Source organism: Cyclopterus lumpus, chromosome 17 (assembly GCF_009769545.1).
Source record: "Cyclopterus lumpus isolate fCycLum1 chromosome 17, fCycLum1.pri, whole genome shotgun sequence".
NCBI lineage: Eukaryota > Metazoa > Chordata > Actinopteri > Perciformes > Cyclopteridae > Cyclopterus > Cyclopterus lumpus.
This window is the reverse complement of record NC_046982.1, coordinates 9,332,002-9,358,447: the sequence shown is the minus strand read 5'-3', so window position 1 is coordinate 9,358,447 and position 26,446 is coordinate 9,332,002. Positions and strand designations below refer to the sequence as shown.

General features: G+C 43.4%; 2 protein-coding genes across 4 annotated transcripts in view; one reads left to right on the top strand and one right to left on the bottom strand.

The window, feature by feature from the left end:
* ece2a (endothelin converting enzyme 2a) overlaps positions 1–16,997 on the bottom strand; it is a 64,990-nt gene extending 47,993 nt beyond the window's left edge. For both annotated transcript variants that reach the window (XM_034556403.1, XM_034556402.1), the window contains exons 1-2: positions 16,774–16,997; positions 15,610–15,774 (exon numbers count right to left, since the gene is read on the bottom strand). In XM_034556403.1, the coding sequence (XP_034412294.1) occupies positions 15,610–15,769 (160 nt within the window). In that variant the 5' untranslated portion in view covers positions 15,770–15,774; positions 16,774–16,997. The remainder of the gene's footprint in view (positions 1–15,609; positions 15,775–16,773) is intronic.
* A 2,625-nt stretch (positions 16,998–19,622) lies between these two features.
* Positions 19,623–26,274, top strand: map6d1 (MAP6 domain containing 1). 2 transcript variants are annotated; one of them, XM_034556092.1, is made up of 3 exons: positions 19,623–20,414; positions 21,053–21,380; positions 25,607–26,274. In XM_034556092.1, exons 1-3 carry the CDS (start codon positions 19,897–19,899, stop codon positions 25,682–25,684), a joined length of 924 nt encoding a protein of 307 aa, XP_034411983.1. In that variant the 5' UTR covers positions 19,623–19,896; the 3' UTR covers positions 25,685–26,274. The 2 variants fall into 2 exon arrangements, with proteins under 2 accessions (XP_034411983.1, XP_034411982.1); XM_034556091.1 differs by lacking the exon at positions 25,607–26,274 and having other exon boundaries at positions 19,680–20,414; positions 21,053–21,658.
* The last annotated feature ends 172 nt before the right edge of the window (positions 26,275–26,446 follow it).

Genomic DNA, 26,446 nt, shown 5'->3' with positions numbered 1-26,446 from the left:
TTTGTCACATTGCTCCCAGAATAATTATTTTTGAAGGCCTGATATTTCTTTTAATCAAAAAACTGTACAGCTGTGTTGATCTCATCCACGCTAATTGTTATTTTTCAGTCACTATTTTTATGAATGAAGCTAGCGTACTCTGAATGAAAATGATCTCTCCATTATTGATCTCGCCTACTTTTCTCACACGGATAAACAATCATTGCAGCACAATCTTTTGGACATAGTGAGCCAATTGCAGCCAGCAGCCTGAAAAAAAATCTTAAATATAACTTAGAAGATAATGCCTGGAGAAAAGACAATGTTTGATGCTCAAAGTGGCCAAAGCTGGAGGCTGCCGAGTGCCATTAACCGTCATCCTTTTACTCATTACTTAAGAGAAGAAACATCCAATGTTCTACAGGACGCCTCCCCTCTTTCTTTCTTTTGTCCTTACAACTAGGGCATCAAATCATCTGACATTCCCAAATGATCTCTCCCTAGCAATCTCCCCCCCCCCCCCCCCCCCCCCCCCCCCCCCCCCCCCCCCCCCCCGATTGAGCCATTGCTCAGAAATGCATCAAGATTAAGACCTCATAAAAATGAGAAGAGTGTGAAGCAGCGACGGGGAGGGGTTCTCAGAAAGATGGGAGGATATAATGCTTGGCGGGGGTTAAGTCTGCTGCCAAAAAGTCGTTACATCATCGCAGGTCAGTGAGGCAAAGTGTAATCATGATAGAGATGATAGAGATGAGATGATGAGGGAATGAGAGAGGGAGGAGGAAAAAGGAGGAGGAGAGGACAGGCAGACCAGATGTCAGCTCCTGAAGATGAAAATAAGCTAGAACGGCTGCAGAGGGTACATGCTGACAAAAACATGCCTAATGAGGAGGGGGGAGCCTTTTGAACACATATGAAACTAAATGAAACAAAAGTAAATGCAGTGCACATACCCAAAACATGTAATAACACACACACCACATTTGTGCCAATGTATAAAGACCCAGACTGCCGTGTCAAGCATCAATTGCGCAGAGAGATAAGAACATCAGGGTTCTTAGTTGAGCTGCCCATCCTCCATCCCTTCTTGCTTACTTTCCCCTCTATATTATGTAACCTGAGCTACAGACTCCAGAGGAGAAAAGGTTGCCAGGGATAAAAAGCAATAAAAGACCGTGTGCCAAAGGTAGAGACAGAAAGACAGATACGTAGACGGGGATAGAAACAGACCAGAACACAGAGGAAGAACAAAGAGACAGGATGTGATGTACGAGAGCAGTTGCAATGAGTCGTGAGGAGCCACTTGATCAACAAAAAAAAGCACATCGGACATATTTCAATAATACTTAAAGGAAGCAAAGCCAAATAACACACAGTAGACTCTAATGGGAGAAGACATGAGGGAAAAAGATTAAAAAGAGAGTTGAAAAAGAGATGACGTGGTGCATTGCATCATAAACGTAATTGTGCACAGCATAAAAACCAGAGAGACTCGTCATCCAGCGGTCATGGATCGAGCACTTTCACGCAGCTTCATGAACAGCATACTGTGACATGAGCCACATTTATAATCCAAGCATATATGCACAGCACAGCGGGAAAAGGGGCTCTTTAAACAAAGAGCTATGTTTTGGGAACCTCCTCAGCTGGGACGCTGTGTGGAAAGCACAGCCAACTGAAAGAGAGGAGAGCCTGCTTTGGGTTTGTGTGTGGTGGACGACAGAGTTTAAATATGTGGATTCTGAATGTGGATTTAATCTGCATGGGAACACCAGGTCTGGAAAGACTCCCAGTCGTAGGATTTGTGAATGGATACTTATAGCAGCTTTAGCCTTCAGTATATTAGCATGATAACATGTATGCAGCTTTGACATATTTAGGACCCCCTCTACAAGATTCTTGTTTTAAAATGAGTCAGCTGCAAACATTAAAAGGGCAGATGGACACAGAGTTCACATGCCACTTAGGGAGCTAACGCTTTATTAATTAGCGAGCTAGCTACAAACCTGCACAGCAGCTGTTGTCATTTCAGTTGGACAAAATGTAGAAATATCTGCCTGAAATTAAAAAAGCTATCGTTACAAAAACTACCATATATTTTGAGTGGTTATTCTGCCACTGTTGTCTTTGTAAAGTGCACACGTGCCCTGCCAAAAGGAAAATGTTTGACAGGAGTATCAGCAGTGACTAAGGCGGGCCGGGCTGAGCAAACGGTCATGTCTGAGCATGTCAGCGCTTTATAAAGTGGTATCAACACAATGCAGCATATGATATACAGCATAGAGCATATGATATAGCCCTAGTCCATGAAGGCTCTCCCACTCATTAGGCTCACACATAGAAACAACACCACCACCTCCTCATTACAGACCAACAGTCAAATGAATGCATTACAATGTGTCTTTAATTAAATATCATCATGGGGAGTTGGTAACCATGGCAACAGGCAGAAGAACCGACTCTGCGATCGGTGGTTTGGGTTTGTTCTCGGTCCTCCAGAATGACTTACTACTGTGGAGGGACTGTTTCCAATGCTGTGTTGCATTAAAGAAAAAGAAACGTACGATTCGTCTCAGTTGATGAACAAAAACGGTCTTGCGCTCTTCCTTTCTTTCTCCTTCTTTCATGTGTGTGTGAGCTCAGGGATGGCATGGGGTACGCGAGGCCGCTGTTCTCAGGTTAAGTGAACACAGCATTACCAACCATGGCAGACCATCTGCTCTCTGATCCCTGGTCCAGGCTAATATAGGCCATGTGAACACACAGTTGTTTGTTATGCTCTAATGACGCTCGCTAATCCTAGCACCGCTGGACGAGATAATCCTCCACCCAAACGTGAGACTTCTCCTAAAAAGACCTTTTTCACTCACCACTGCATCACTGTCCTTTCGTATTATCCTCCTTAAATGCAGCCGCAGTAAAGCATGTAACTTTAACAGATCCACAGTAGAGAGCATGGATTTTTCTTCTTGCTTCTGTGTTCGCAGTTAATACTTTTGAGAGACAAGAGAAAATAAATGGCACATAAAAGAGGAGGTTCAATGTTATTTGACCTGACAAGCAATAGAGCCTGTTGGCATCATTTCATGACCCCTTCGATTATTATGTTCCACTCTAAAAAGGGAAATATCAATACCTCGAGCTCTAGTTACTAACTTTTGTTTACGTGTGGTCCGTCTCTCTGTCTGACATCAAAATAGAGAGATGAGGAGTCATAATAGATCTTTAACATTACATGAAGTGCGACTACTGATTATCCTCATCCTTGTTCCCTTTAACCACTTGATTAATAAATAACTCCCTGTCTTCATTTCCCAAAACATAAATTGAATAAACAGCTTGTTGTGTCCAACAGTCTTAAACTAAAAAGGTATTCAGTGAACAATCTAAGCAGACAACCATCAAATATTTGCATTAAGAGGCTGGAAAAAGACAACACTTTTTATTTTCTTCTTTAAAATAACGGCATGGTCATGGCACCCTGCGAGCTCAGCAAAAGAGAGAGCAGAGGAGGTCCAGGCCAGTCGAAGCCAGTGATGTGCAGTGATGGAACTGAAGGGACAGGTGGCTTTCAGCAAGCCAGAGTCAGTTTCCACCATTAATCAATTCAATCTTTCTCTCACACACACATACCTCATCTTGCCCTCGCTGTACTCCTTAACTTGTCTCACTGAACACCCTCATTTGCTTTCTTGTGAGTTCATCCAAGCAACCGATACACACAGTAATACATACAGACAATGCGGGGAGCCAGTCCTGAAGAGAGGGATCTATATTAGTTTAATCACTACTTATTCATGAGTTCTTATCCGGCATGGTGTGGGTCACAGGTCAGTGCATCGCTGCATTTACATGGTGCCTTCTATTCAGCTAATAAAAAGAGTTCAATCTTTATTTATTAACTGGGTCATTCTGAAGGAAATGTATTCACTTATATTAGGTAAAAAGAAAAAGAAAAGATTGAATAGTTTGCACTAAACGCTATAGTTACCTTGATTTTTGTTCCATCTATACTTTTTTTGTGCATGCTGAAAAATTGTAACAACTGCAGGAGACAGTTTCATTAATAAAGATCACAGCAGGATACCAATAACAAATGCCAAGCAGCTGAAGCAGCACAACCTTTATGGTGAAGTGGAAAATGCAACAGGACAACATCCTGATCGTCAATCAGGTTTTCAGAAAACAATAACTTGCTTATGTAACAACAACCAGGCCTGGTGTATGAGGTCTGTTTTGACCTTCGTCTTGTCTGACACGTGTTTGTGAAACAGAATATGTTCATTAGATTACGTTCTCTCATTAGACGCTGCCAGGCATGCATCATCACTGACGGGATACACACTGTTGCGCACACCATAGCCTCGTCACACAGAATTTGATCAAAAGATTGGACGCTTTTGATTCAGTCTCGCATTTCTCGGTGACTCTCCACATCACCATGGTGATTTATAGTATTAACGTTCAGATGACTTTCTGCTGTATTTACATTTCGATGCAGCCAGGCATTCATATGATTGCTACCTTAATGTCATCCTGCCATATCTGAATCAGCAGGGACATCTGTTCAAAGTGGTCCAACTACCCTGGGTTACATCAACAAATTACAGCACTGCGTCACACGGTGTGATGAACTGTGCACAGGCGGAGGTGGCAGGAATTAAAACTAATAAAACAGAAGAGTGAAGGGAAGAAAGCCTCAGAGGATAAACAAAATCAGGAACACAATGACCGCCCGGCCTTTGATGGGGAGAAATTGTTGCTGCACTGCACAGCAACACCCCCGTTTTCAACCACCTGAGAGTTTCCACAAAGCACAATATGCAGAGCTGTGACGCCAACAAAGAAATAGCCAGAAAGTCTCAGCTGCCAATTCACACAAACATCAGAGAAATAGGAACCTTCAACTGACTGTGCATCAGAATATCTAACGAGACAAGCTCTCCTCAACACACAGAGATTACAGAATAAGTGTGTGTGTGTGTGTGTGTGTGTGTGTGTGTGTGTGTGTGTGTGTGTGTGCGTGTGTGTGAGAGAGAGACATGGGAGAGTGCAAAAGGCAAATGGAGAGTTACATAAGAATATCACGATCGAGCTGTACCAACTCTGTTATGTATAAGAGGTGAGAGAAAGAGAGAAAAGATGTACAAGGCAGCCAGAAAATAAGGCAAAGATTGAAGACTGCCACTGAGTTGTGTCCTAACACAGAGTGAAGGAGCAGACAGAGAATTAGCAACAGACAAACAGAGGCTCAGGGAATAAATCTGTCTGTTTAGAAGGCACAACGAGAGGAGGGCCAAAACGTTAGCAGCTACGTTGATGGTTACGCACTTTACACAGACGAGGAGCGAGAGTGACGAGCGGGGCGGACGGATCCACGGACACAGACTGGAGGGAAAGAGGTGCACATGAAGACGCAGAGGTGGAGGTGCAAGCCTGTTAGCCTGCAGCATTACAAGCAGTGTTATGTAAGAGAGCTGTGGACTGTGTCGCACAAAACCAGAGCTCTCCCGCAAATGTGATTGGAGTAACGAGCACAGAAAAAGACAAAGGAAACGGTGTATTTAACGACTTAGCTGCAGGATGACGAGGGGATTTTGGAGACATATGTGGAAGATACTGCAATTCAAGGTTCTGGTATTAATACAGTACTAATTCTGAGGGGGTCGGACTATGCAGTGGGCTTCACACTGTTATTAATGATAACAATGTTATTACCAACATCTGTGGCTTTTCTGCTACGCAATGTTAAAATGCTGCGAATAACATATTGAACATTGACCCCCACGGGACCCTCTACAGTAGACTAAACATCTCAGGGAACTGTCTGTTAATTCAGAGGCGTAAGCAACACAAGCTGGCTGCTGTAGATCCTCACTCTAATAAAGATTGTCTCACAGGTGCCAAAATGTACTCCGCCGCCCACCTGTTCACGAGCGACAACAGTGTATAACTCTACATTACCACAGCAGTGCGTCACTGCAGAGGTTTTAATGCATTGGTACATCAATGACGCACAGCCACCGCTGCTACTCAGGCGTCGACAGGGCTTTCCCTGCTCAGAGCCATGTGATGATGGGGTAATGACGCCACTGAGACTCAGAACACAGTGCTTAGCTGTGTCCCTGTCGAGCACCCTTACCAAACGCTCTGAAACTCCTTTTCTTTCACAAACAGGCACCGAAAACCTTGAGGCAATGGTGCTGTATCCGAAGAGTTCTACAACCGTGTAGCAAACCGTAGAATAATCATGCATGTGTGTGTGTGTGTTGGGTTGTGCATGTGTGAGTCCAGGGGTGTGCAATGTGTACACAAACCAGTGTGCGTTGTATGATGTCCGTCAACCACACGGTCCAGCTAACCGCATGAGGCGTCGGAGTCCATTCAGACATTACCGAAGCATTTAATGCGTCGTCACACGTGGCTTAATAGCGGGATCATATGTGCTCCAAAGTCCATTTTATCAAGCGCCGTTCATTTCGTCATGAGTAAAGCCCTCTATGAGCACAGGGACACTATGCCATTATCTCAAAGCTTCATCCGTCTTTCAGCAGAGTCCTCGTCGTTGACCTAATGTCTCATATGTTGATTTTGTGGGACAGAGCCTGTCGCTGTAATCACAGACGTAAGTGTACAAGGTCACAGGGAAGTGATTTTTTGGGAAGCTTGCCTCCTCAATGACATCATGACAAAAGAAGCAGCGTGTCTCTGAATACACTCTGATGACCCTTCTTTCGAGGTTCACATAATGCACAGCGAGCTCCAGGATGACACTTAAGCTCTTGAGAGGCGACTATAGCTGCAGATGCACCTCTCGGCAGCCCTTCCCCCTCCTCTCTGCAGAGGGGGGGGGGGGGGGGGGGGGATGAGGAGGCAGGAAAGAGAAGAGAAGAGAAGAGGTGAGAGAGGGGGGAGGGAGTCAGCAAGGGTAATGTGATGCAGCAGTGAGCAGTGCAGACAGAGGAGGCTGTTTGAATGCCAATCATCAATATATTCCGCGGTGTTAGAACGTTGTGCTTGTAACATAAAACCCCTGGATTTCTAAGAGACTACTTCCTGACAGCTAATGAAACCCTACATTGAGATAATGCATTCACAAATACTGTACAGATGCAATTTAATTTAATAATACTTGTGTATTAGATTTTGCTGGTGGATGCAAGTGGATTGCATCTTTCAGTTCATACACAGACACACACACACACACACACACACACACACACACACACACACACACACACACACACACACACACACACCAATAGCCCAGCGCAACAACAGACACTTTAACAAAGACATCTGTAGGCCTGCTAGCTGGGCTGCAATTAAAATGCAACCATTATATGAGGACTCTGGTTGGGCAAAAAGGATGTCAGACTGTAACCACTGGCAAAAGGTTCAGTTCACCCGAATTACGGAAAAAACAAATCTTCTAACTCACCTCTCTTTGTACGAACCATGATGACATCCATCTCAGAGATATCTACCTCCAAAACCAATACAAAAGAGGTAACTGGAATGTTGTTACCCTCGGTATTGAAAATGACATTTTAAAAACAGATTTAACTGGAATTACTTTCCACCGCCTACAAGGTCCCTCTGAAAACTCCTGACAGTGGTGGATATTCCACCTTATTGGGGACATTGTTTCGAGAGAGATGATACAGTTGAAATTTGAAATGTAATGCTGCAAGCGCCACAAACTAAATTCCAGATATGCGTGTCTCAAAAACTGTTTCAATATCCTCATATCTATTACATCTCTTATTTTTTCCAACATGCTAGCTTACCCTCACAACAACAGCACAAAACGTAATTGTATGCAGCGCGCATTTAATGAAATCAAGTAGCCAGTCCAACTCATTGGCTAACTATATCATTTTCACTCTGTGGGAGGTTGAGCCTCTCCCCTTCCAATGGCCATACTATTACCTTAAGTGTCAGGAGAGTGTGTGTGTGTGTGTGTGCGTGTGGTCACCCATACAAGCTCTCTCACTCGTTCAGTGTTACTGAGAACGGAGTGATTAACTTAAAAAAAATTAAATAAACCTCCACGTCCACACACACATTCAGCCAGCGTCCCTGTGTGCAGTCTATGTAGCCACACACAGACACACATATAATCTCAGGTCGGATGAGATTTGATAATAAGAGATCTTGTAATTGTCCCGGAACAAAGAAAATCCCACTGCGACATCAAAAACTCTCCAACACACACACATACACACACACACACACACACACACGCACACACACACAAGAGCACTCAGAGCACCCTCTGTGCTGTTTATCAGGGCCAGGCCCATCGATCATCCTAGCCTGGTTGCCCGGGTAACCCCGTTATTATTCAAAGCACGGTGCACCAGCTTGCAGAGAAAGCTGTTCATATGTGTGTATGCAAGTGTGCATGTGTGTGTGTGTGTGTGTGTGTGTGTGAGAACGCTGGTTAGGTAGTGGAGGTTCCCATTGGCTCATAGGCAAAGCAGCCAGCGGTCCAAGCAACCTCCCTGATCTGCATACCATTGAGAGAGAACATTACCATATATATACCACACACACACGCAGACACACGCATGCACACACACACGCACACAACCATGCGCACACACACACACACACACACAGACAGACAGACAGACAGACAGGATAATAGCTAGAAAAGGATTCATATGCTCCTTATTTTATCGCCCACCACACCATCTTCCCCGCTCCCCTCCTACACTCCCTCCCACCCATTGTGATTTTCATTCAGCCTCTTTCCCCCATTTTTCTTGCCTGCTTTGCTGCATTTCATTCAGCATGCACCCCTATCTGTTCACTCCCTCTCTTATTTTTCATTCACATTCTGCGGCTCTGAGGCTCATTCATAAACAGCACCACTCCTTACAGCGGCAAAAAGTAGTCAGGTGGGAAGGGGAGAGGAGGAGGAGGAGAGGGCGGAATGGAGGGAGGGTTGCCCTTACTGACTTACTGACTGCTGCATGGTGAGGGCTCCCTGAAAACCAATCAGCCAATCCGGAAGCTGAGAAAAGAGGAGGGTAGGGAGGAGAGAGAGAGGATGGGGGGGGGTAAGAATCCCTCTGCTTCGAACTACACCCTCCTCCTCCTCCTCCTCTGTTCCTTGTTCTGTCATTCATTCATCAACCCACCGTCCATTCACACAGACACCTCCTCTGCTGCAGATGTTTCAGCACATCTAGATAAAAAACAGACAGTGTGTGTGTGTGTGTGTGTGTGTGTGTGTGTGGTTTTCCTACTGGTTGAGGCCAGAGGACACTGCAGAATAAACAACCTCTACTGCATTGTTGGTGAGCAGCTTCATTCATCTCTGCATTGCCTTGTTCCTGACTAACTGCTTATTCACAATGCCGCTCATTATTAATTCGCCGAACAAGACATGCAAATTACTCTGTACCTTCAATGCAAGAACACGACATCAGTCGGATAGACATATTAACTCATCAGAGATCATGAAATCACTTCAGAATTACGCCACCGCTAAACACATACAACCAATATATTCCTTGAACACCACCGTGAATAAGTTGGACAGCAACTGGCATCAGAAACTGGGGCAGTGACAGGGGAGGTCGGAGCTGATTCAGGCCTATCTGATCAGACGTGCACCGCCTCCAGCCGCCACGGGAAGGAAGCGCTGCAATCAATACCAGGAAGGGCAAGCGTGAAACGGCCGAGGCCTGTCTCCTGGTTCTATTATTCCTCTGAAAGCTGCCCGTTCCTCACAGCCTCGCTGCTGCTGTTATTCCAAGTGCGAGGAGGAGGTGTGTGCATGCATGTGCTTTCCTGTGCGTAGAGTGAGAGACATGGGAGAAGGAACCGACGATCGGAGAAAATAGAGTGGAGGATAAATGGAAAAATGGATGGAGGAGTAAGGAGAAGAAAACCAGTAATAAAAAAGGAAAAGGTCATATGGAAAAATGTATAAACTCAAGTCCAGAAATGAAGGACGAACTTCCCATGAGTAACAGCATATCTGATATCAGCAAGATCTTCTGACAGCTGCAAAGACATAACTCCTGACTTCAAATCTCTCGCTCTGTCACGCCTTGCTCTCTGTGGTGCCAGTGATTTTCCATCCCATCAGCATTTTGTTTCAGTGTGTGTTTTCATGTGTGTGTGTGTGTGTGTGTGTGTGTATGTGCATGCGTTTGCATTTCTAACACTGCAGAAGAAAGGGACGTGAGACGACTGTCATCTAAGATCTCCCTGTGAACACTAAAATAAAATCGTCCTGCTCAGCCTACATGTTCCTGTAGTTCAACGGGTACTTCACAGGTTTACCAACAAGCAGTGTACTCATATGTACATGAGTTAGCTTCTTCCCAGTACACACACACACAAGTACACACAGATAAAATAGTGTGTCTGGTCTGCAGAATCTTCCAGCATGAGGTAGGAGGATTTTACTCACCAGTATAGCTGTTTGTACAATAATAATAATAATAATAAATACATTGAATATTGGAACAAAATACAACATAATATATCATGATCAAACAGCAGAAGAGCTGATAGATACACTCTCTGAATGAGAGTGTATCTATCATAATAGCCCACTAACAGTTAGTCTATGAAAGATGCAGCTCCCACAGATCTCAAATATGTATATCCGTCTAAAACTATATATATACGTATATATATACAGCCGGACTGACTCTGGGTACACAGGTGGACGTCTTTGGTACCAAATACTGACAAGCAAGCAAAGGGGAGGGCAGGGGAGATATAAGTGAGGCCGTTGCTGCTGAGGGAAAGACAAGGAGGTGAGACAGCGAGGATGAAATGGAGGGAAGTGAGGGAGCAATGGAGGTGATAACAGGGCGAGATGGGGAGAGAAGAGGACGGGTGATGAGCGTAAGGAAGGAATGAGCGCCAAAATGTGGCGCGCTAAAGGCAGAGAGGCTGATGGAGGGTAGTCTTTACATCGCTGTTAGCATGCGCTCATGTTCTTTATAAAAGGCATAATGTCATTGTAGTCAAGGCCCTCGGACATACATAGTTACTCAACAGCTGAGTGAACACTGATGGTCTTTTGCTATTCCATTGCCAGTTAACACTGCGTACGTCACCCACAGGAGCTGAAGGAACCCACAAAGTGACAGGACAATGATGTCAGGGGGTGAGCTAAATAGAGGCAGCAACGCAGGACAGTTTAGAGAAGGTAAAACATTATTATCAATTAGTCTGCTGGTTATACTCTTGACTGATAGTTTGTATTAAATGTTAGAAAATAGCGTGCAATGACATAAAACAAATGCCCAAAAGTCATCATTTGGAAGTCATCATTTCAACAGCCATAAATACACAGCCTGTAATCTAACCATGCAGCCAACCCAGGACTTTACCAACCCATAACATAAGCTACAGATGAGGCCATCAGTTGTACAAATATTAAAATACAGACTGTATAGAGTATTGCATTGTGTCTGCATGTGATTTGTTCTGAGAAAGCTTGAGTAGTTATTCCCCTGAATGACCTCTCATATGTTACCATGCACTTCGAGACACAAATAATGGGATGCTGGAACGTCAGCACTGATGCTAAAAACACTTATGTTTAGTAGTCCCGTGGTCATGAAAGGTAGGTGCTATTGGTCTGACTCTAGACCAGATGCCCTGACGTTAACATGTCGAGAACATAAATAAGACACTCCCAGGGGAACAACTCACACACATCTCAGACCCCATTCGCTGCCGGAAGAACATGGCCATTACATCACCACCCCGCTCCTTGGAGAACGCGGCATGAGCGCTGACCACTGGCAGACGTGGGGTCATTACATCACTGGCAGCAGCCGGGGGCAAACCATAAAAGAGGGAGCAGTGGCTGTGTGGCAGGCGGGAACCGGTGAGAGCTGACCCTCGCTAATGCGCGGTAATGTTGCACAGACACACAGGTCAGGTGGAGGTTCAGGAACGGCTTGACGCAACACACGCACACACACACACACACACACACAGTAATGAGCATTGTTATGTCACATTACGGGGCCGTGTGAGATGCACACAAAGTGATTTATTAAGAATATTCCATTATTATCAACGTTGGAGTTAAAAACTGGAACGAGCCAGTGGCCTTTTTGTTTAACATAGTTTTTATAACTGTAGACCTATTGATAAGCCATCACACATCGATATGTATGTGCATTTGAGGTCTGATTCTCTTTAGCATTATTCCAAGATATGTTACAGCCCTCTAAATAAGCAACTGTCTCCATTATTTTGAGACAGAAACAACACTGATCTAATGTCATTGTGGTAAAGTGGGTGTCTGAGTGGGCAGTGGAGCTCCTAAACAGGATATGCTATTATGGATGCTTTTACCACCTTTTTAATCACGAAGGACGAGAGGATCAATACTGTATCTACTAAAAAAGCACCGTTAGCAAGTATATATATATATATATATATATATATATATATATATATATATACTTGCTAACGGTGCTTTTATATATATATATATATATATAAAAAAGGGATACCTCAAACAGCAGAAAATAAATAGTTTATTTATTAAAGACTATTTTCTGCTGCAGCTTTGATGCACTCGAGCATTTAGGAGTGAGTAAGCAGAACAATTATGTATGTGGGATTGGTTAAAAAAAATGCCCAAGTTTATCAACATATTACCACATGCAACTGCATGGGATCTGTTGACAACAGGAGAAATATAGACTGTCACAAAGAAGAAAGGGGCAGTGTCCTGGATATCGAACATCCCCAGACGTATATCTTTTTGAAGTAAAAAACTATTATGATCCTAATGTCACCATCAAAATGAATTCAGTAGAATTACCCATCTCTATTGGTCAAAACATAAAATAGAAGAGAATACACCACTGTTTGATCAAGCAGGCTTCCATTATGTAGATGTAACTCAGATTATCGTAATTATGTTGACATGCAGAGACGGGATTGAACGTGGTTATAGTCTAGATGCCAGGACTGCTGAGAAGGAGTTCACGATAAAGAAAGAATACAGAAAGGCAGACATTGGTTACTGAGAATATGGGGACCAGGATTAGTGTGATAAGGAAGTCTCCAGAACAAAATGGGGTCGGGAGAAAACAAGGTAAAGTATAAGGCCGAGACAGTGTCAGCAAATTACAAGTATGAAACTGTGGAAGACATTAAAACTGTCACCAACCTGTCAGATAAACAGGACAGACTGAAACTTTAAATACATGAATAAACTGAGGAAGACATTGAAACGATCATCAGCATGCAGCAAAGGGCTCCGGCTCTCCTCTTCTATGCAGCGCTCCCTCGCTTGTATCTTTTTCTCTGCAATGTACAAATTATCTAAATGGAAATGACCTCCATCTGAAACAGTTGAGTGGCCAAAACCTGATTAGTTATTGACCTACCTTCCATCTTTCCTTTATCCACTCTTCACACACACACACAGACGAGTGTTCCTTTACAGTACGTCTTTCCTCCTCTCTGCCAAATGATGCCCCGGCCCCCTCGACATAGCGTTAATGTATTGTGTTGCTTTATACGAGACAATAGTCCCTCCGGATTCACAGACTTGACAAGTGAGGATAGCAGGGAAATGTGTGCAAGGCCAAGCGCTTCTCAGAAGTTTTGTACAACACATGAGGGGGGCTCAACCATCCTTTCAGAAGGCTTCCCTATGGACCCGCTTATCTGAGCATCAAAGTTGCTGAAGACGTCTGGTGACAGACACGTGCCATTCCTTGATTTGGCAAGAAGAGAGAGCGAGAGAGAGAGAGAGAAATATTTGCCCCCAAGATGAGCGTTCTCAAGCGATATAATGGCTCTTCTTTGCCATTATATCATATATATATATATATATATATATATATTGGACTCCAGAGTTCCTGAGCCCCTTTGCTAGGTGTGCCTACTATGACGCACATTGAAAAAGTGAGGCTGCATACTATATGTGTCTGTCTGTCAGATATTGTTCTCACAGAGAAATGTTTTCACAATGCAGATCTTAAACAAGCAGGACTCCAGACCCTCATCATCCAGATTTTTAAAAAAGATCTCCAGTTATGAGAAACCAATGTACTGGCACTGTATTGTTGCAGGAATTAGACAGCAGCATAACACAGGGAGGCTTTTGTCGAGCAAAATACTTATGACAGTCTCGTCAGTCCCATTCCTCTTTATACACACACACACACACACACAAACAAATGACACTGAGCATGCATAAACAGTGCTCACATCGTAAAAAAGTAGACCACCATAGCCCTCTATGCTTCTGTGGAGGTATAACAGTTACAACAAAAGACTTCAAAGCTCACATTTCAGCATACACACATCTGCGCATAAGCCATCCTATGATAAACCCAAAAAAATAACGCATTATTATTGTGAAACATATTGCCTGCTTTCAGAGATGACTACATCGAAGTGTAAAGCTTCACCTCAGGAAAAAACTAAACGCTTGTATTGATCACGATTAAGCAGAGAAAACAATTAAATGAAGAACCTCTGTCATACACAGGTCCATACTAGGTGCACACTCTTTACCAGCATTAGTAGGCAAATAACAATTTAGTAGACAAATAACAATTTCTTTCTCTGGCTTGAAATAAATAGCAAATCAAGAGGCATAATGTGTGCTAACAGAGTGAGAAGGCCTCCACTAGCCTTTGGCTCTCAAGCCAAATTGCATCATATTTTGCACATCTCCAGTTCACATGCATGTGTACTTATGTTCAGCAGCAACAACGCCGTGTTCATGCTTCAAACGTTTGTGTTGCATGTTTCAGAGCAGCGGGGCCATGTAAACCAGGTACTGCATAGTGCTGATGCAAGAGACAAGGCTGTAAGGTTTAAGGCAACAGCGACATCTTGTGGACACATTTGGAGATTTCACTCCAAAGCCCAGGGGATCCAACTTATACTGTATATTATATTGCTTCTCAAAAGTGATGTAAGACTCAACTCCTCTATCTCGTTCACAGAGAGAATAAAATCAATATTTTGTGTGACTTTGTAACGGAAATAAAAACTCAACAGGATTTTTCAGTAAAGCCACCAGAATCCAGTCTAAAATGTCTCTAAGATAAAGAGCATTTAACTTCACTATTTTTGGGGGACAGACTGGAATGATAGTGCAGACTACCAAAAACTATCACGCACCGAAAGTTGTCGTCCAATGCCTGATCAGGCATTCATTTAAGCTTCTTTCAGATGTTTGCACGGCTGCTTGTGTTAGACCGCATTTTAAAGGTTTCTCGTGTTTTCATGTCACAGATGAGGTATCGAACAACGAATGTGTGAACCAATACTCATTTTATATTGGCAACAGCATTAAACATTATCAGACAAATACTCGGCTCTAGTTGAGATTGAATTTTGAAGAGTGAAGAGCACTTCAAGGTGTCACATATCTAAATTACTAACAGGCTAGTTCTAGCACACCGACTATAAGGACAATTATATACAAAAATAGATGCTAATGACAGCATTGACAACCATGATGATGGAAGCTGACACTCGTGACAAATTGGTGACAGGCACAGAGAGGGTTGAGTCCCCAGTTTGAGTCGAACTGGGGGACCTCTAATTTACCAGGAGAGAGATGCTTTGTGTCTCGTACAATCAGAATAAGATAAAACTACTAACCTAGTATCAGAATAGAGTCTTCTTTGTGGACGTGTTTTTCCAGAAGATGCTGGAATTTGGAGAAGCTGCCCAGCCAGTCAAAACACTGCTCCGTCTTGTATCTTTCATCCCAATAGTCAATGTCTTTGTATCTGGAGTTGTCATCTGGCAGGTGGTCCATATTCTCTGTGACGTGTAAAATGTAACAAAAAACATAAATCTTGTATCCATTTCAACAAGGGCAGTGAAGTGTTTACATGTTGGCTGTACATTTATTTGAATAGCTTTGATCCGGGAACCTATGTATTCACATTACGATCAAGTCCTGTGGCCAAACCGTGATCCAGAATCATTACTGCAGACACGTGATGGATGTAGCGGCGTAGTGCCCGGGGTTTACTAAAAGGCGATGAAACGTGTCAAAAGTTTGCCCCGCCCTGCAGAGAGAGACGCCCTGGCGTGCAAAGTTAGATGACAAGACCTCAGAGTCGAATGTTACAATGACGTCCCACCACATCACGACACCACAGCACGAGATCCCAACAGGCAGCAACGTGGCAGATTTTCTGAAAACTGAACGTGGAGGAATGGGATATAAATGGGAAGGACGCAGCCATCGTGAATGACAACTTTACTTAATGCATTTTATTTCATATGACGTTTGTGGCATCTACGTGTAAGTTAAGAGTGGTCGGTGGCAAAATAAGAAAAGAATACACTATGTATTTTATTTTTCTAAATAAGTTGTGGCAAGTGTATTTTAGTAAAAAAAATAAAAAAAAGTTCAGTGACACAATGTGACGTGACGTCACGTGCCATATTACGGGGGCCCCAGTTCAACCTATGTAGGCTACGGCCCTGGATCTGATTCTGAACGGAATAGCCTCGCGTCACTGCTGCTTATGATTGGGGTATTTAATTATTCCACACAGGCCGATATGGCAATTGTGTCTAAACCGAGAGTGGGCGCGACGAGCAGACGTAAACACAAGCAGAGTGAGGTAAGAGGAGCAGGAGGACCGGGGGACCCGGAGGAGCAGGAGGACCCGGAGGAAGGGCTACTGTCGCTCCACTGCCCAGCTCCGGTGACGCTGCTAGTTCAAACTTGAACAAAACTAAAAGTCAGACAGTTACAGGCCACACAGAATGGGCTTTGAGCGCCTTCTTCTTGATTTGGCTACTTACGTCCCCCCCCCCCGCCCCCCCCGGGCTGCGCGATGTCTCCGTGCTGCGGCTCGTGACGGTGAGTCCAGCCACGTGTTGTCGCCGGGCCGCGTTACAGCGAGAGTGCCCCCAGGCAGCGCGGGTCCTCCGGAGAACTGCACGAATGCATCATGAGGAGAAACTGGAGGGAGTCGGAGGAATTATTAGTTTGAAGAGAGACTTATTTCCTTGTTGCTGTGAGTGAATGATTCAGAGAAGGCGGGGCGTTATGATTTAACGCGTTCGTGCCCAAAGGCCGGGGTTACATTACTCGGGGAGAGGGTTTAAATGATGGACTACAAAGTGATCACGAGCAACCGCACTCCTTATTATGATACCACGTCTTGTTCACCAAACATATAGAACAACAACTGGCTGGTAGTATGTTATCTATACACGTTGTATATGCATCCAGTGGTGTGTTCACAGATGTGAGGTGTTTATCAGCTTGTATTAGTGCTACTCTTCATTTTTAATAGCCGTATAGCATGGTCCCAATGCACCTGACACATGCTGTCTCATGAAAATGTCCCAATCAGGGGGAAAAGTATATGTTCCTTTTGGTTCGTTATTACATCATATATGCTTGTATATAATATATATCTACAATGTGTTAGTCATTCAAATTGTTTACCTTTATAAACAAGCAGGGCATTTATCTTACTTCTTGCATTTTAGGGTCAACTTCCTGTTTATTGCTGACCAAACACCCCACATGATGTCACAGGAATGATATCATGTGACATTTAGTTTTTGTTTGTTTGTCTGTTTGTTTGTTTTACTTTATTACACAATATTCCCCTGAGGCCAGATGATACCAAGCCAATTCAAACACATGATGGACTCAGTGTTGACTTAAATGACGTTTTTTCCAATGAATCACATGAGTCCTCAAACTTAGCCAGCTACCCTTTGGAAGGGGTTAGGAACCCATGGACTAAAATAATTTGTATGGTAATAAAAATCTGCAAATGACCAACTGCAACAACTGACCAACTGTTTCTTTTGCATTTATGTATCGGTAATAACAATCTCTTAATCTTATTTATATTAATATATAGGGTCCATTTTCTGCATATTTATTATTTTACTTTAAATACATGTAGCTGTTAATACTGTTGTACTTTTAGATAAGCAAAGTATAGGACTTTTCAATCTAATTTTCAATCTATTTTTTGTTTTAATTGATCATTGTACTTAAGGTCTGAATACTTTTTGCATTTCTATTTTTTTTATACATAAGCTGTAAGAGAAATTAATACATCTACTCATAGTTCATCTACATTAAAAATACAAAATTCCATCAGAGTAATGTCACATATTCCCCTGCAGGTGGAAGTATAACACAGCTTATTCTGTTTTTTATTTATTTGCTTCACTGTGTACTGGATAATAATCATTAGTGCTATAAGAAATGAAATGATAGCCTAACCTACTCATTCTATTTTTTTGTAATCTTTATTATCTTATATTTTTGGCTCACTTTGACAATCACAATACAACACCTATATGCAATCTATCACTGAAAGTAAAATGCTGAAGATGAAGAGATGCTCGTCTCTGTGCTGCCTCCCTGAGAGGCTTGTCTTGTTCCTCCTCTGAAGCTCACAGAGTTCTTATGCCTTCAGTGCATCAAGTGACATCCTGTCAACGTAATGCACATCCCTTCATTTCACACTCACTGAATTGTAATTATCGACATAAACTTGGCCAGTGAGCTCTTTCTTGTCTGCAGTTTTTTAGGGCTTCTGTCTTTTATTGCCAAATATTTTTCTCAGAAGAATCATGGCACTTCTGAGCCTCTTCATCCACTTTTAATGCCATGTGAAAGGCAGACTACATTGTTATGTTTTTAAAGAAAGGCATGCTGGGTTTTTTAAACAACAAATTAGGAAATTCCCTTTAATTTCTTTAAAAACAATCCATTTGAACAACCTGCCACCGTATGTTTACTTTCAGGGAACTCTCTGGAGCCAAAGGACACACACACTAAAGTTGAACTACTTCATCCTTCAATACTAAAGTATAATATGTCCTAAAATGAGTATAGCAACCCACTTGAGGAAACTGATTCCTCATGGGGGGCGGTGTAATAACTTGCAATAGCTAATAGGGGAACGTCACGATGGGCCCTTAGCCCTCCCAGAGCCCCAGATGGGAATAATGTAAACTTGTTACACCAGACATTTTGACTTGTAAGAAAAGCACAAGTGTTGGTAATAACATCAACAACATATTTGTGATTCATTCAAGCGTAACCATCTTTCATATTATTCACATCTGATTTTTTTCTTTGGGTCTATTGTTTTTCTCCTTCATGATAATGTACTGTTTATTCAAATATCTGCACTATGTGAACATTGCACTGCTGTTTGATTCACATCCAGTCTCATTTTGAAGCAAGCAATTACATGGGATACTTTTTTAGCAGAAAATAAAATATATACTAAATTGAAGCTGTGTTATTTTGTCTTGAACCCCGTGACCTCAATGGAAAGGACACAGGTTGATCGTGTCAAAGAGTAACCTGAGAAACAAAGATATTCACCACGCACTCTCCATAATGGGGTCATCAGGTTTGATGAGTAAGTTGAATCTTTGCCTGCTCTGCCAACCCGAACAGTGGGTTTGACGCTGCATCATAATTATGTAACCCTCGTGCTGGCAAAAAGTAAAAGTATATACAGTAATATCGCCGATGGAAAGTGGAGAAGCCATAAAACTGCTCCGGTTCAAGACTTTTATTGCACAAGTGTCTGGAGGAGACAACTAGTACGGTTTCTTTAGGGGGTTTTCACTCTGGATCCGGCTGATGCGGAGAATAATGTGCTACAGATTCCTCTGCATCGTGGAGGCACTACAGACCACGTGAGAGAAATATTCATCGACGGTCTCCGACAGACCGACTCATCTCTGCTGGCACTCCTGCTGACATGGACTCTTGGACACTGTATTTTCTCATCTTCCCACGAACGGACGCGGAGGGAGGGCGACCCCCTGTCTGAATGTAACCTTTGATCTGTTGCCCTTTTCTCTTCGTTTTTTCTTCTTTCTGTTTGATTTTCTTCTTCTCTTCTCCACAAGTTAAAGCAGTTAAGAGGAGCTATGGCTTGGCCGTGCATCAGCAGAGTGTGCTGCCTGGCTCGTTTCTGGAACCAGTTCGACAAATCGGACCTCTCTGTCCCGCTCACCATCCAGAACTACTCGGACATCGAGCAGGAGGTGCGATCCGTCACCAAACAGGTCTCCGCCTCGGAGCGCGCACCCGGGAATAACTACTCGACCCCGGACCAGCGTGCCGCCGGCGCTCCTCCTCCGGGGACCCGAGGGTCTTTCAGGGCACGAAAGGAGCCCAGTTACAAGCCCCGGGAGGATTACCACCCTCCCGAAGTGCCTTTCCCAAGTGTTACCCAGTACAAACAGGATTTCAAACCCTGGCCCATTCCCAGGAAGGATAATTTCCCTTGGATTAGTAACGGGGGCAGCAGGGCAGCCGGTGTTTCGGACAGCCCGGGGAACAGTTACCACAGCCAGGCACACCCAGGGGACAGAGAGGAGCGGGGTAGGGGGCAGAGGTGGGGAGATCAGCAGGTGATGGAGGAGAGCAGAACCAGCTCATACAGGTAGGGCATGTCCTCCTCCGCTTGTTTCAGCACCTGTCGCTGTTCACTGCTGGCTGGCGATAGAATGCTGATGGCCGCTTTGATGCTTAATTAGATGTGTTTTAATAATGCATTGGAATTCAGGGTCGACCCAGCAAGCCTGCATGGAAACATGGGTCATCAATAATTATCTTTGTACATTTTATATTCAAAACTGAGCTAAAGTATGAATGTTAGATTTTTTTATTTTAGGTTGGACAGGAAGTTTTAGAGCAGTGATTCACAACCTTTTTGGCTTATGACCCTTTAGAAATAAGCAAAGTCTAGTATTCTTGCAATCATGTATGTTCAAAATACAAGCAGTGCAACCAAAGAATGATGTCATATATGTATATCAATATATATTTATGTTAATAATCTTGCGACACTGGATCCTACACTTTGCACTATGCAAATTGATAGCATCTTCCAGACTTTATGAAGCTCCCCCAGCGTTTCAGATTAAGACAACTTTATTCACAAGCTAAGCACTCCCCATGACAAGTAAATTGATCTTTTCATGTGATCTTCTCAGTAAAATGCCCTTTTAAGTCCCACTTAGAGCCTCAGTGCAACAAACATGTGTCTATCAGCCATCTGATGCATCACTCTTCCTCCAGGCAAGAGTACAGGCCATTGACGGGGGTGAGACCAGCCAAAAGTGCGAGGAAAAATACTCCAGCTCAATACTCCAGCCCAGGGACAGAGGCCACCCATGTCCTGTGCGAGACCAGCTATCAGGCTGCCTACAGTGGGCAGGGCCACAGATCCATAGGACTGCATCAGGGGGAAAACGATATCACATCAGCTGCCTCCAACATACAACCTGCTGCTGTCCCCCAGCCCACCCCCACTGCTATGCAAGCTGGCAGGTCACCCATCCCCTCCAGCCTCCAGCCGAGCGTCCCGCCTGAGATGACCGAGTTCAGTCGAACAATCAAGGGAGAGGTAGGCAAAGACAGAAGTGTTGTTAAGATGGTGCATTTTCTTCAATATATTAGAGCAAAATCTGTCAATCCTTCTGCTGCAGCGGCATAAAGTGCATTACTAAAACAGCTGTAGGTTCAAAGAGCTCATTGGAGGAGCTACAGGTTTATATTGAAGCATGCTTCTCCAGAAAGTAATCGTGTCTTATCTCCCTGGTTGTCTGTTGCTGTTGGCCTGTTTTGGAAAAGTGATACAGCATTCTGTCCCTAAGCAGCTTCAAAGTGAGCCAGCTGTTTAAAACAGGCCATGTACTGTGTTAGGTAACACTCAGCTGGTGCTACACTCATTATGTTGACCTTAATAGAGCAGGCTTGATGAGAACAAAACACGTAAATGGGCAATTCTTACAACTGTGGTCAGAAAAACTAACAAACCTGGAGTTAAATGTATTGATATCTGTCTAAAAATAAACCATACTTGGTATTTTATTCTAAAATTTTTTGTGACAGAAATCTAACACATATTTAATTAATTATGCAAACAATCTTAATCTGTATTGGGAGTTTATATTTTGAAGATACAATGTTTTTTTTTCCAGCCTAGAGACAATACCTTAATAGAAAGCAATGCAAAGTCACACCTAAAATATAATTACAAATAAATTATGTTAATAAAGACATGATACAGGGAAAATGTGTGCTCTTTGATATAATGAGACAGAAATAATCAGATGGCTGATGGAAGCATAACTTATTAAAACAGGAAGCTGAAAACTCATCAGTTCATTCAAGTTGTTCTAGATCATCGTAAAATAAACTGGGTGAGGAGGAAACGTCCCCCTTTCTTCCTCCCTATTGGTGCTGTTGCTTGTGGTTCCCTGTGAGAAATAAACGTGATGAGAAAGCGCTCAAATGTATAGGTATTTTTATTGAACGGACACTTCGAATAATTCAGCTGAATGGAGAGAGCTCCTTTACCACGGTTGGTTCGGAGGTCTAAGGAGTCAAAGGTTTAACAGAGCATTATATGCCTTGCAACTGCACGTTATCTCGCGCCCCCCCCCCCCCCCCCCCCCGAAGACATCCTCCTTATTCTGACGGCATCGAGGTACCAAGGTCCCAGGACTTGTTAGTTGCTGCTGTTTTCATGGGAAAGGGTTAGTTTGTGAGGTCAGGATGAGTTTGGATGGCACCGTCATGCACACCAGGGTTAAGTGATACAAGTTACACCTAAAAGAACAACATGATACATTTCCACAACAATTCCCCCTTTGGTCATTATTATGGCCATTCAAATATTTACAATTTATTGAAACAGCGCATACTACTGAAAATGGTTTACATATGAACATCGGTAATCAATAAGGTTAAGGCATTAGCTGTTTTTGGAAGATAGGGAACGTTAACACGTTATTTCAACATGGCAAAATTAATCTCCTCCATCCCTCTTCCCCGCCCACATCTGTGGATAGCCGGGGCCGGTCTGGGCTGGGCCGGGTCAGGCTCGCTGGTCTGTTTGCACGCTGTGAAGCAATACATCTCATCCTGAAATGGATCTGGAAAGATGGGAAAGGGGTTGCACTGAATACCTCAATATTGGGTTTTTTAGGAACCTGGGTAACATTCACAGTCTACTTTAGTGGATATTTTATAGGCAGTTTCCAGTATTTTGTAGACTCCGTATTTGCCAATTGTGACTATACATTTAGGTTAATAAATAAATGTTGGATTATTTTCCCAGCAGAATTTTATTTTGGCAAGGTACAGAATCAACAGCCAGTGGAAACCATCTCCTACCTCTAATGAGTGCTACTCCATGGGCTGAGCAAATGATCTCACTTCTACAGCATGGCTGTTTTGCTTTTGCTCATAAGAAGTTTAGACTGACATGGTTTTCACTCATGTTGACAACAATTTACACACAAACAATAAAAAAATGAGTTTTAATTTTGGTGTTGTGTCAAGTTTTTCTTCCAGAAGGGAGACTTCAATTTATTACTAAAATCCTTCTTGAGTTTTGTCTGCAGTCCTGCACCTTCAGGGGTTTAGCAGATTTAAAATAATTATTTGCAGAATTTTCGTTAAAATCAATGCTCAATTAAGCCGCAATATCCCTCAATATCCTGTGCGGTGGTGATGGACGGTCGAAGTGAGAGATGTCAATTGCGGGACACAGACTATTAATAACCCCTGGCCCAGTTGGAGTGAGAGTTTACGGCACATTAAGAAGTGATGTGCCGCTGGCAGTATGTTCGGCTGTGGGACTGAGCACTACAGTCGGCACTAGGTATTATATACATAAACACACACGCATACGCACGCAGTTTTCATGCTGTTTCATCAGCTCTACCACAATCTGCTAGAGCAACACAAACCAGCCTGGCAGCAATTTAAATTGAGCTTAGATCATCCACCGCGGTCACTGAGGGCCCACTCACTGCCGACTCACTGCGATCACCAGCCCCCAGCAGAGGTGTCTGACCAAGCATAAACACATCCCACTCCAGTTTGCATTACTGGGTCATGGCGCTCTGCTGGTATTCGTCTTTTAGTGGCACTTCGTGATACCATCCTGGAAAATACAAGACTGCACTAAACTGTGTCTTCACCTGCAGGCGAGGCTTTCCTCCTTTAGCGGAGAACACAACAGAACACCCGTTTCCTATAATTAAAACATTTAAGTCCCGAATAAGCTACGGAAATCAGAGTTAATCTGCTCTTGACGATAAAGGAATTGAGCAGCCGTAAAATTCTCATTATTGCTCAAAATCCATCTCAACAGAGGAAAGCGGTCTCTAATGTCATGCCACGCAGCAAATAATCGAACGATTAGGACACGCTAATGCTTTTAATGATGAGAGACGTGTTTTCTTGAACTCACTGAACTTGCAAACCTAACTTAAAACGTTTCAGCGAGAGGTTGTTGTGGGCTGTCAGACGAGAGAATTAACCTGCGTTTAACCTAAAAACCTTAACCAATGAGTGCAGCCGTGAACTCTCAGCACAGTTGTTTGTGCGTTCGGAATCAGGCCTGGCAACTGCATACACACATGCACACACACACTTGCAAGGATGGACTGTACAAGCAGGTGTTTGTGTATCAGGGACGAGCAAGGCAAAACCCATTTAGACAAATTCTTGTTTTTTGCAAAGTCAGCGAAGAGGTTTAAGATTTTACTCAGCACACAGGCAGTCCTGTTCAATTTCTGAATACAAACAAACAGTGCTGTGTTTTCACATGGCAGTAACATGAAATGCTGCTCACAATGCCCTTAAACTGTATAAAGAGGATAGAAAGTCTGCAGAGACAATGCAGCCTGAAATTCACAAATCCTGTAACTCCCTTTTCTCTCTCCATTTAGGGCCCCCGATTATTCTTTTTTCCCACGCTGTTCAGAACTATAGAGGGTGAGCCCCGTGCCAAGTTGGCAGGACTTTGGCAGGGAGGAGAGGATTGTATTAAGAGGAGGGGAAAGGCAAAAGAAGGTTGGGGGAAAAGAGATAAATCTACGGGGAAAGATGAGGAGAGAGGAAGCTTGTGATAGATAGGTTATAGAGAATGAGGGGGGGAGAGGGGGAGAAGTCGGGGAGGGGTTAGTGAGCAGCATTTGATGGATTATCTGTTCAAGTGCGATGTTGCACCGGGTTGCAGTCTTCTTTGGCACCAATCTAATTTAGGAGAGAGGCCGACCTGGCTCTCAGAGCAGAAAAGCCAGAGTGAGCGAGTGAGGGAGAGAGGGGGGGGGGGGGGGAGGTGAATTCACTCACACACTAACATGAACTGCCATCCCTGCCACCCACTGCCCCGTGTAGTCACAATCAAGTCGTGCTGGGACAGCAAGTCGTCAATCTCTCCAAAGTCCAGCGCTCCAGCGTGTCTGATGACAGCTGCCCCGCTGAAGGATGTGCATTGACCGATCCAATCATTGCAACAATGAATATGATCTCTGCGACTTCTTTTTGTATTATCCGCCACAGCCGTAGATTCTGGTCAGGCTTTGAGAACAGCCTCCATCAGCAGAACCAAGCAGGAAATAGCAACACAGTCCAGGCTGCTGGCTCTCTGACAGCAGAGCTGATGCTTCTTGACGGCACAGACACAACCAGTCTCCTCTCGTTTCACGGGTCCAGTGTGAGCACCACAGCTGCTGCCCTCTCGGGTTTAATCTCCCTGATCACCTTTAAAGCTGCCGTTATACCTGCATGTCTCTCTCTCCTCTCTCTCTCCCTCTTTCTGCCTTGTCTCAGGAACATCTGGTGAGGACCAAATTCCCTCCGAACTCTTCTGCCGTCTTTCAAAGCGGGCCGAGGGTCTTCAACATCTGACAGCTGCTCCAACTTCCAACCATTCCACTTTGATCGGCTTTAAGGAATTAACGGGGGAATGAGTCAAGTTTATTCCACAACACTAGAATCTATGCAAGGGGAATGTACATTGTTGTGGAGCTGCAGCGTCAGGATCCCTAGCGGAGACCGATAGATACAGTAGACGGACCCCCCTTTTACACTCTGCCCTGCCCCCGTTGTATGGAAATGAATACGCATGTAACTAAACACAAGCTATTTTTTGTTTTTGCTGTTATAGATGCACAACAAAAACAGGCTGCTCTTTGAGGCTGTATGTGTGTGTGTGCCTGCTGATTTGTCCTTTATTGTACAGAACCTTGAGTATGCTCGAAAAAATGAATGGCATGGTTGGTCAAATGTGAAAGCGTAGACTATTTTGCCCTTTGGTGTTCTGCTAGAAATCTGCTAGAAAATAAGTTATTTATTTCCTCAGTATTCAATTAGTTTACTATTTTGAGAAAGTATTGTTCAGTCTGTTATTTTGTAAACCTATTGTTAAAGAAAATACATCAAATATATAATGTAAGTGAAATTACAATAAAAGAATATTAGGTTCTTAACACTTTCTCTATTTCTATTTCTCAGGTGTATTTTTTTCATAGTATCTCAACATTCTGGGTGTTATTAGTTATTAGAGTATTGTATTGTTAGAGTTCTGTATTTTACCAAACGTTAGGTAATGTGGATGTAGATGTTTCATTTTAAGTTAAAAAATATATATATACATATAGTTTTAGGTTA

Excerpts from the sequence above, each read along its gene's own strand:
- map6d1 (XM_034556091.1), top strand. The coding sequence starts at position 19,897 with ATGGCTTGGCCGTGCATCAGCAGAGTGTGCTGCCTGGCTCGTTTCTGG. Across the intron at positions 20,415-21,052 it reads AGCAGAACCAGCTCATACAG|GCAAGAGTACAGGCCATTGA; the intron begins GTAGGGCATGTC and ends CTCTTCCTCCAG.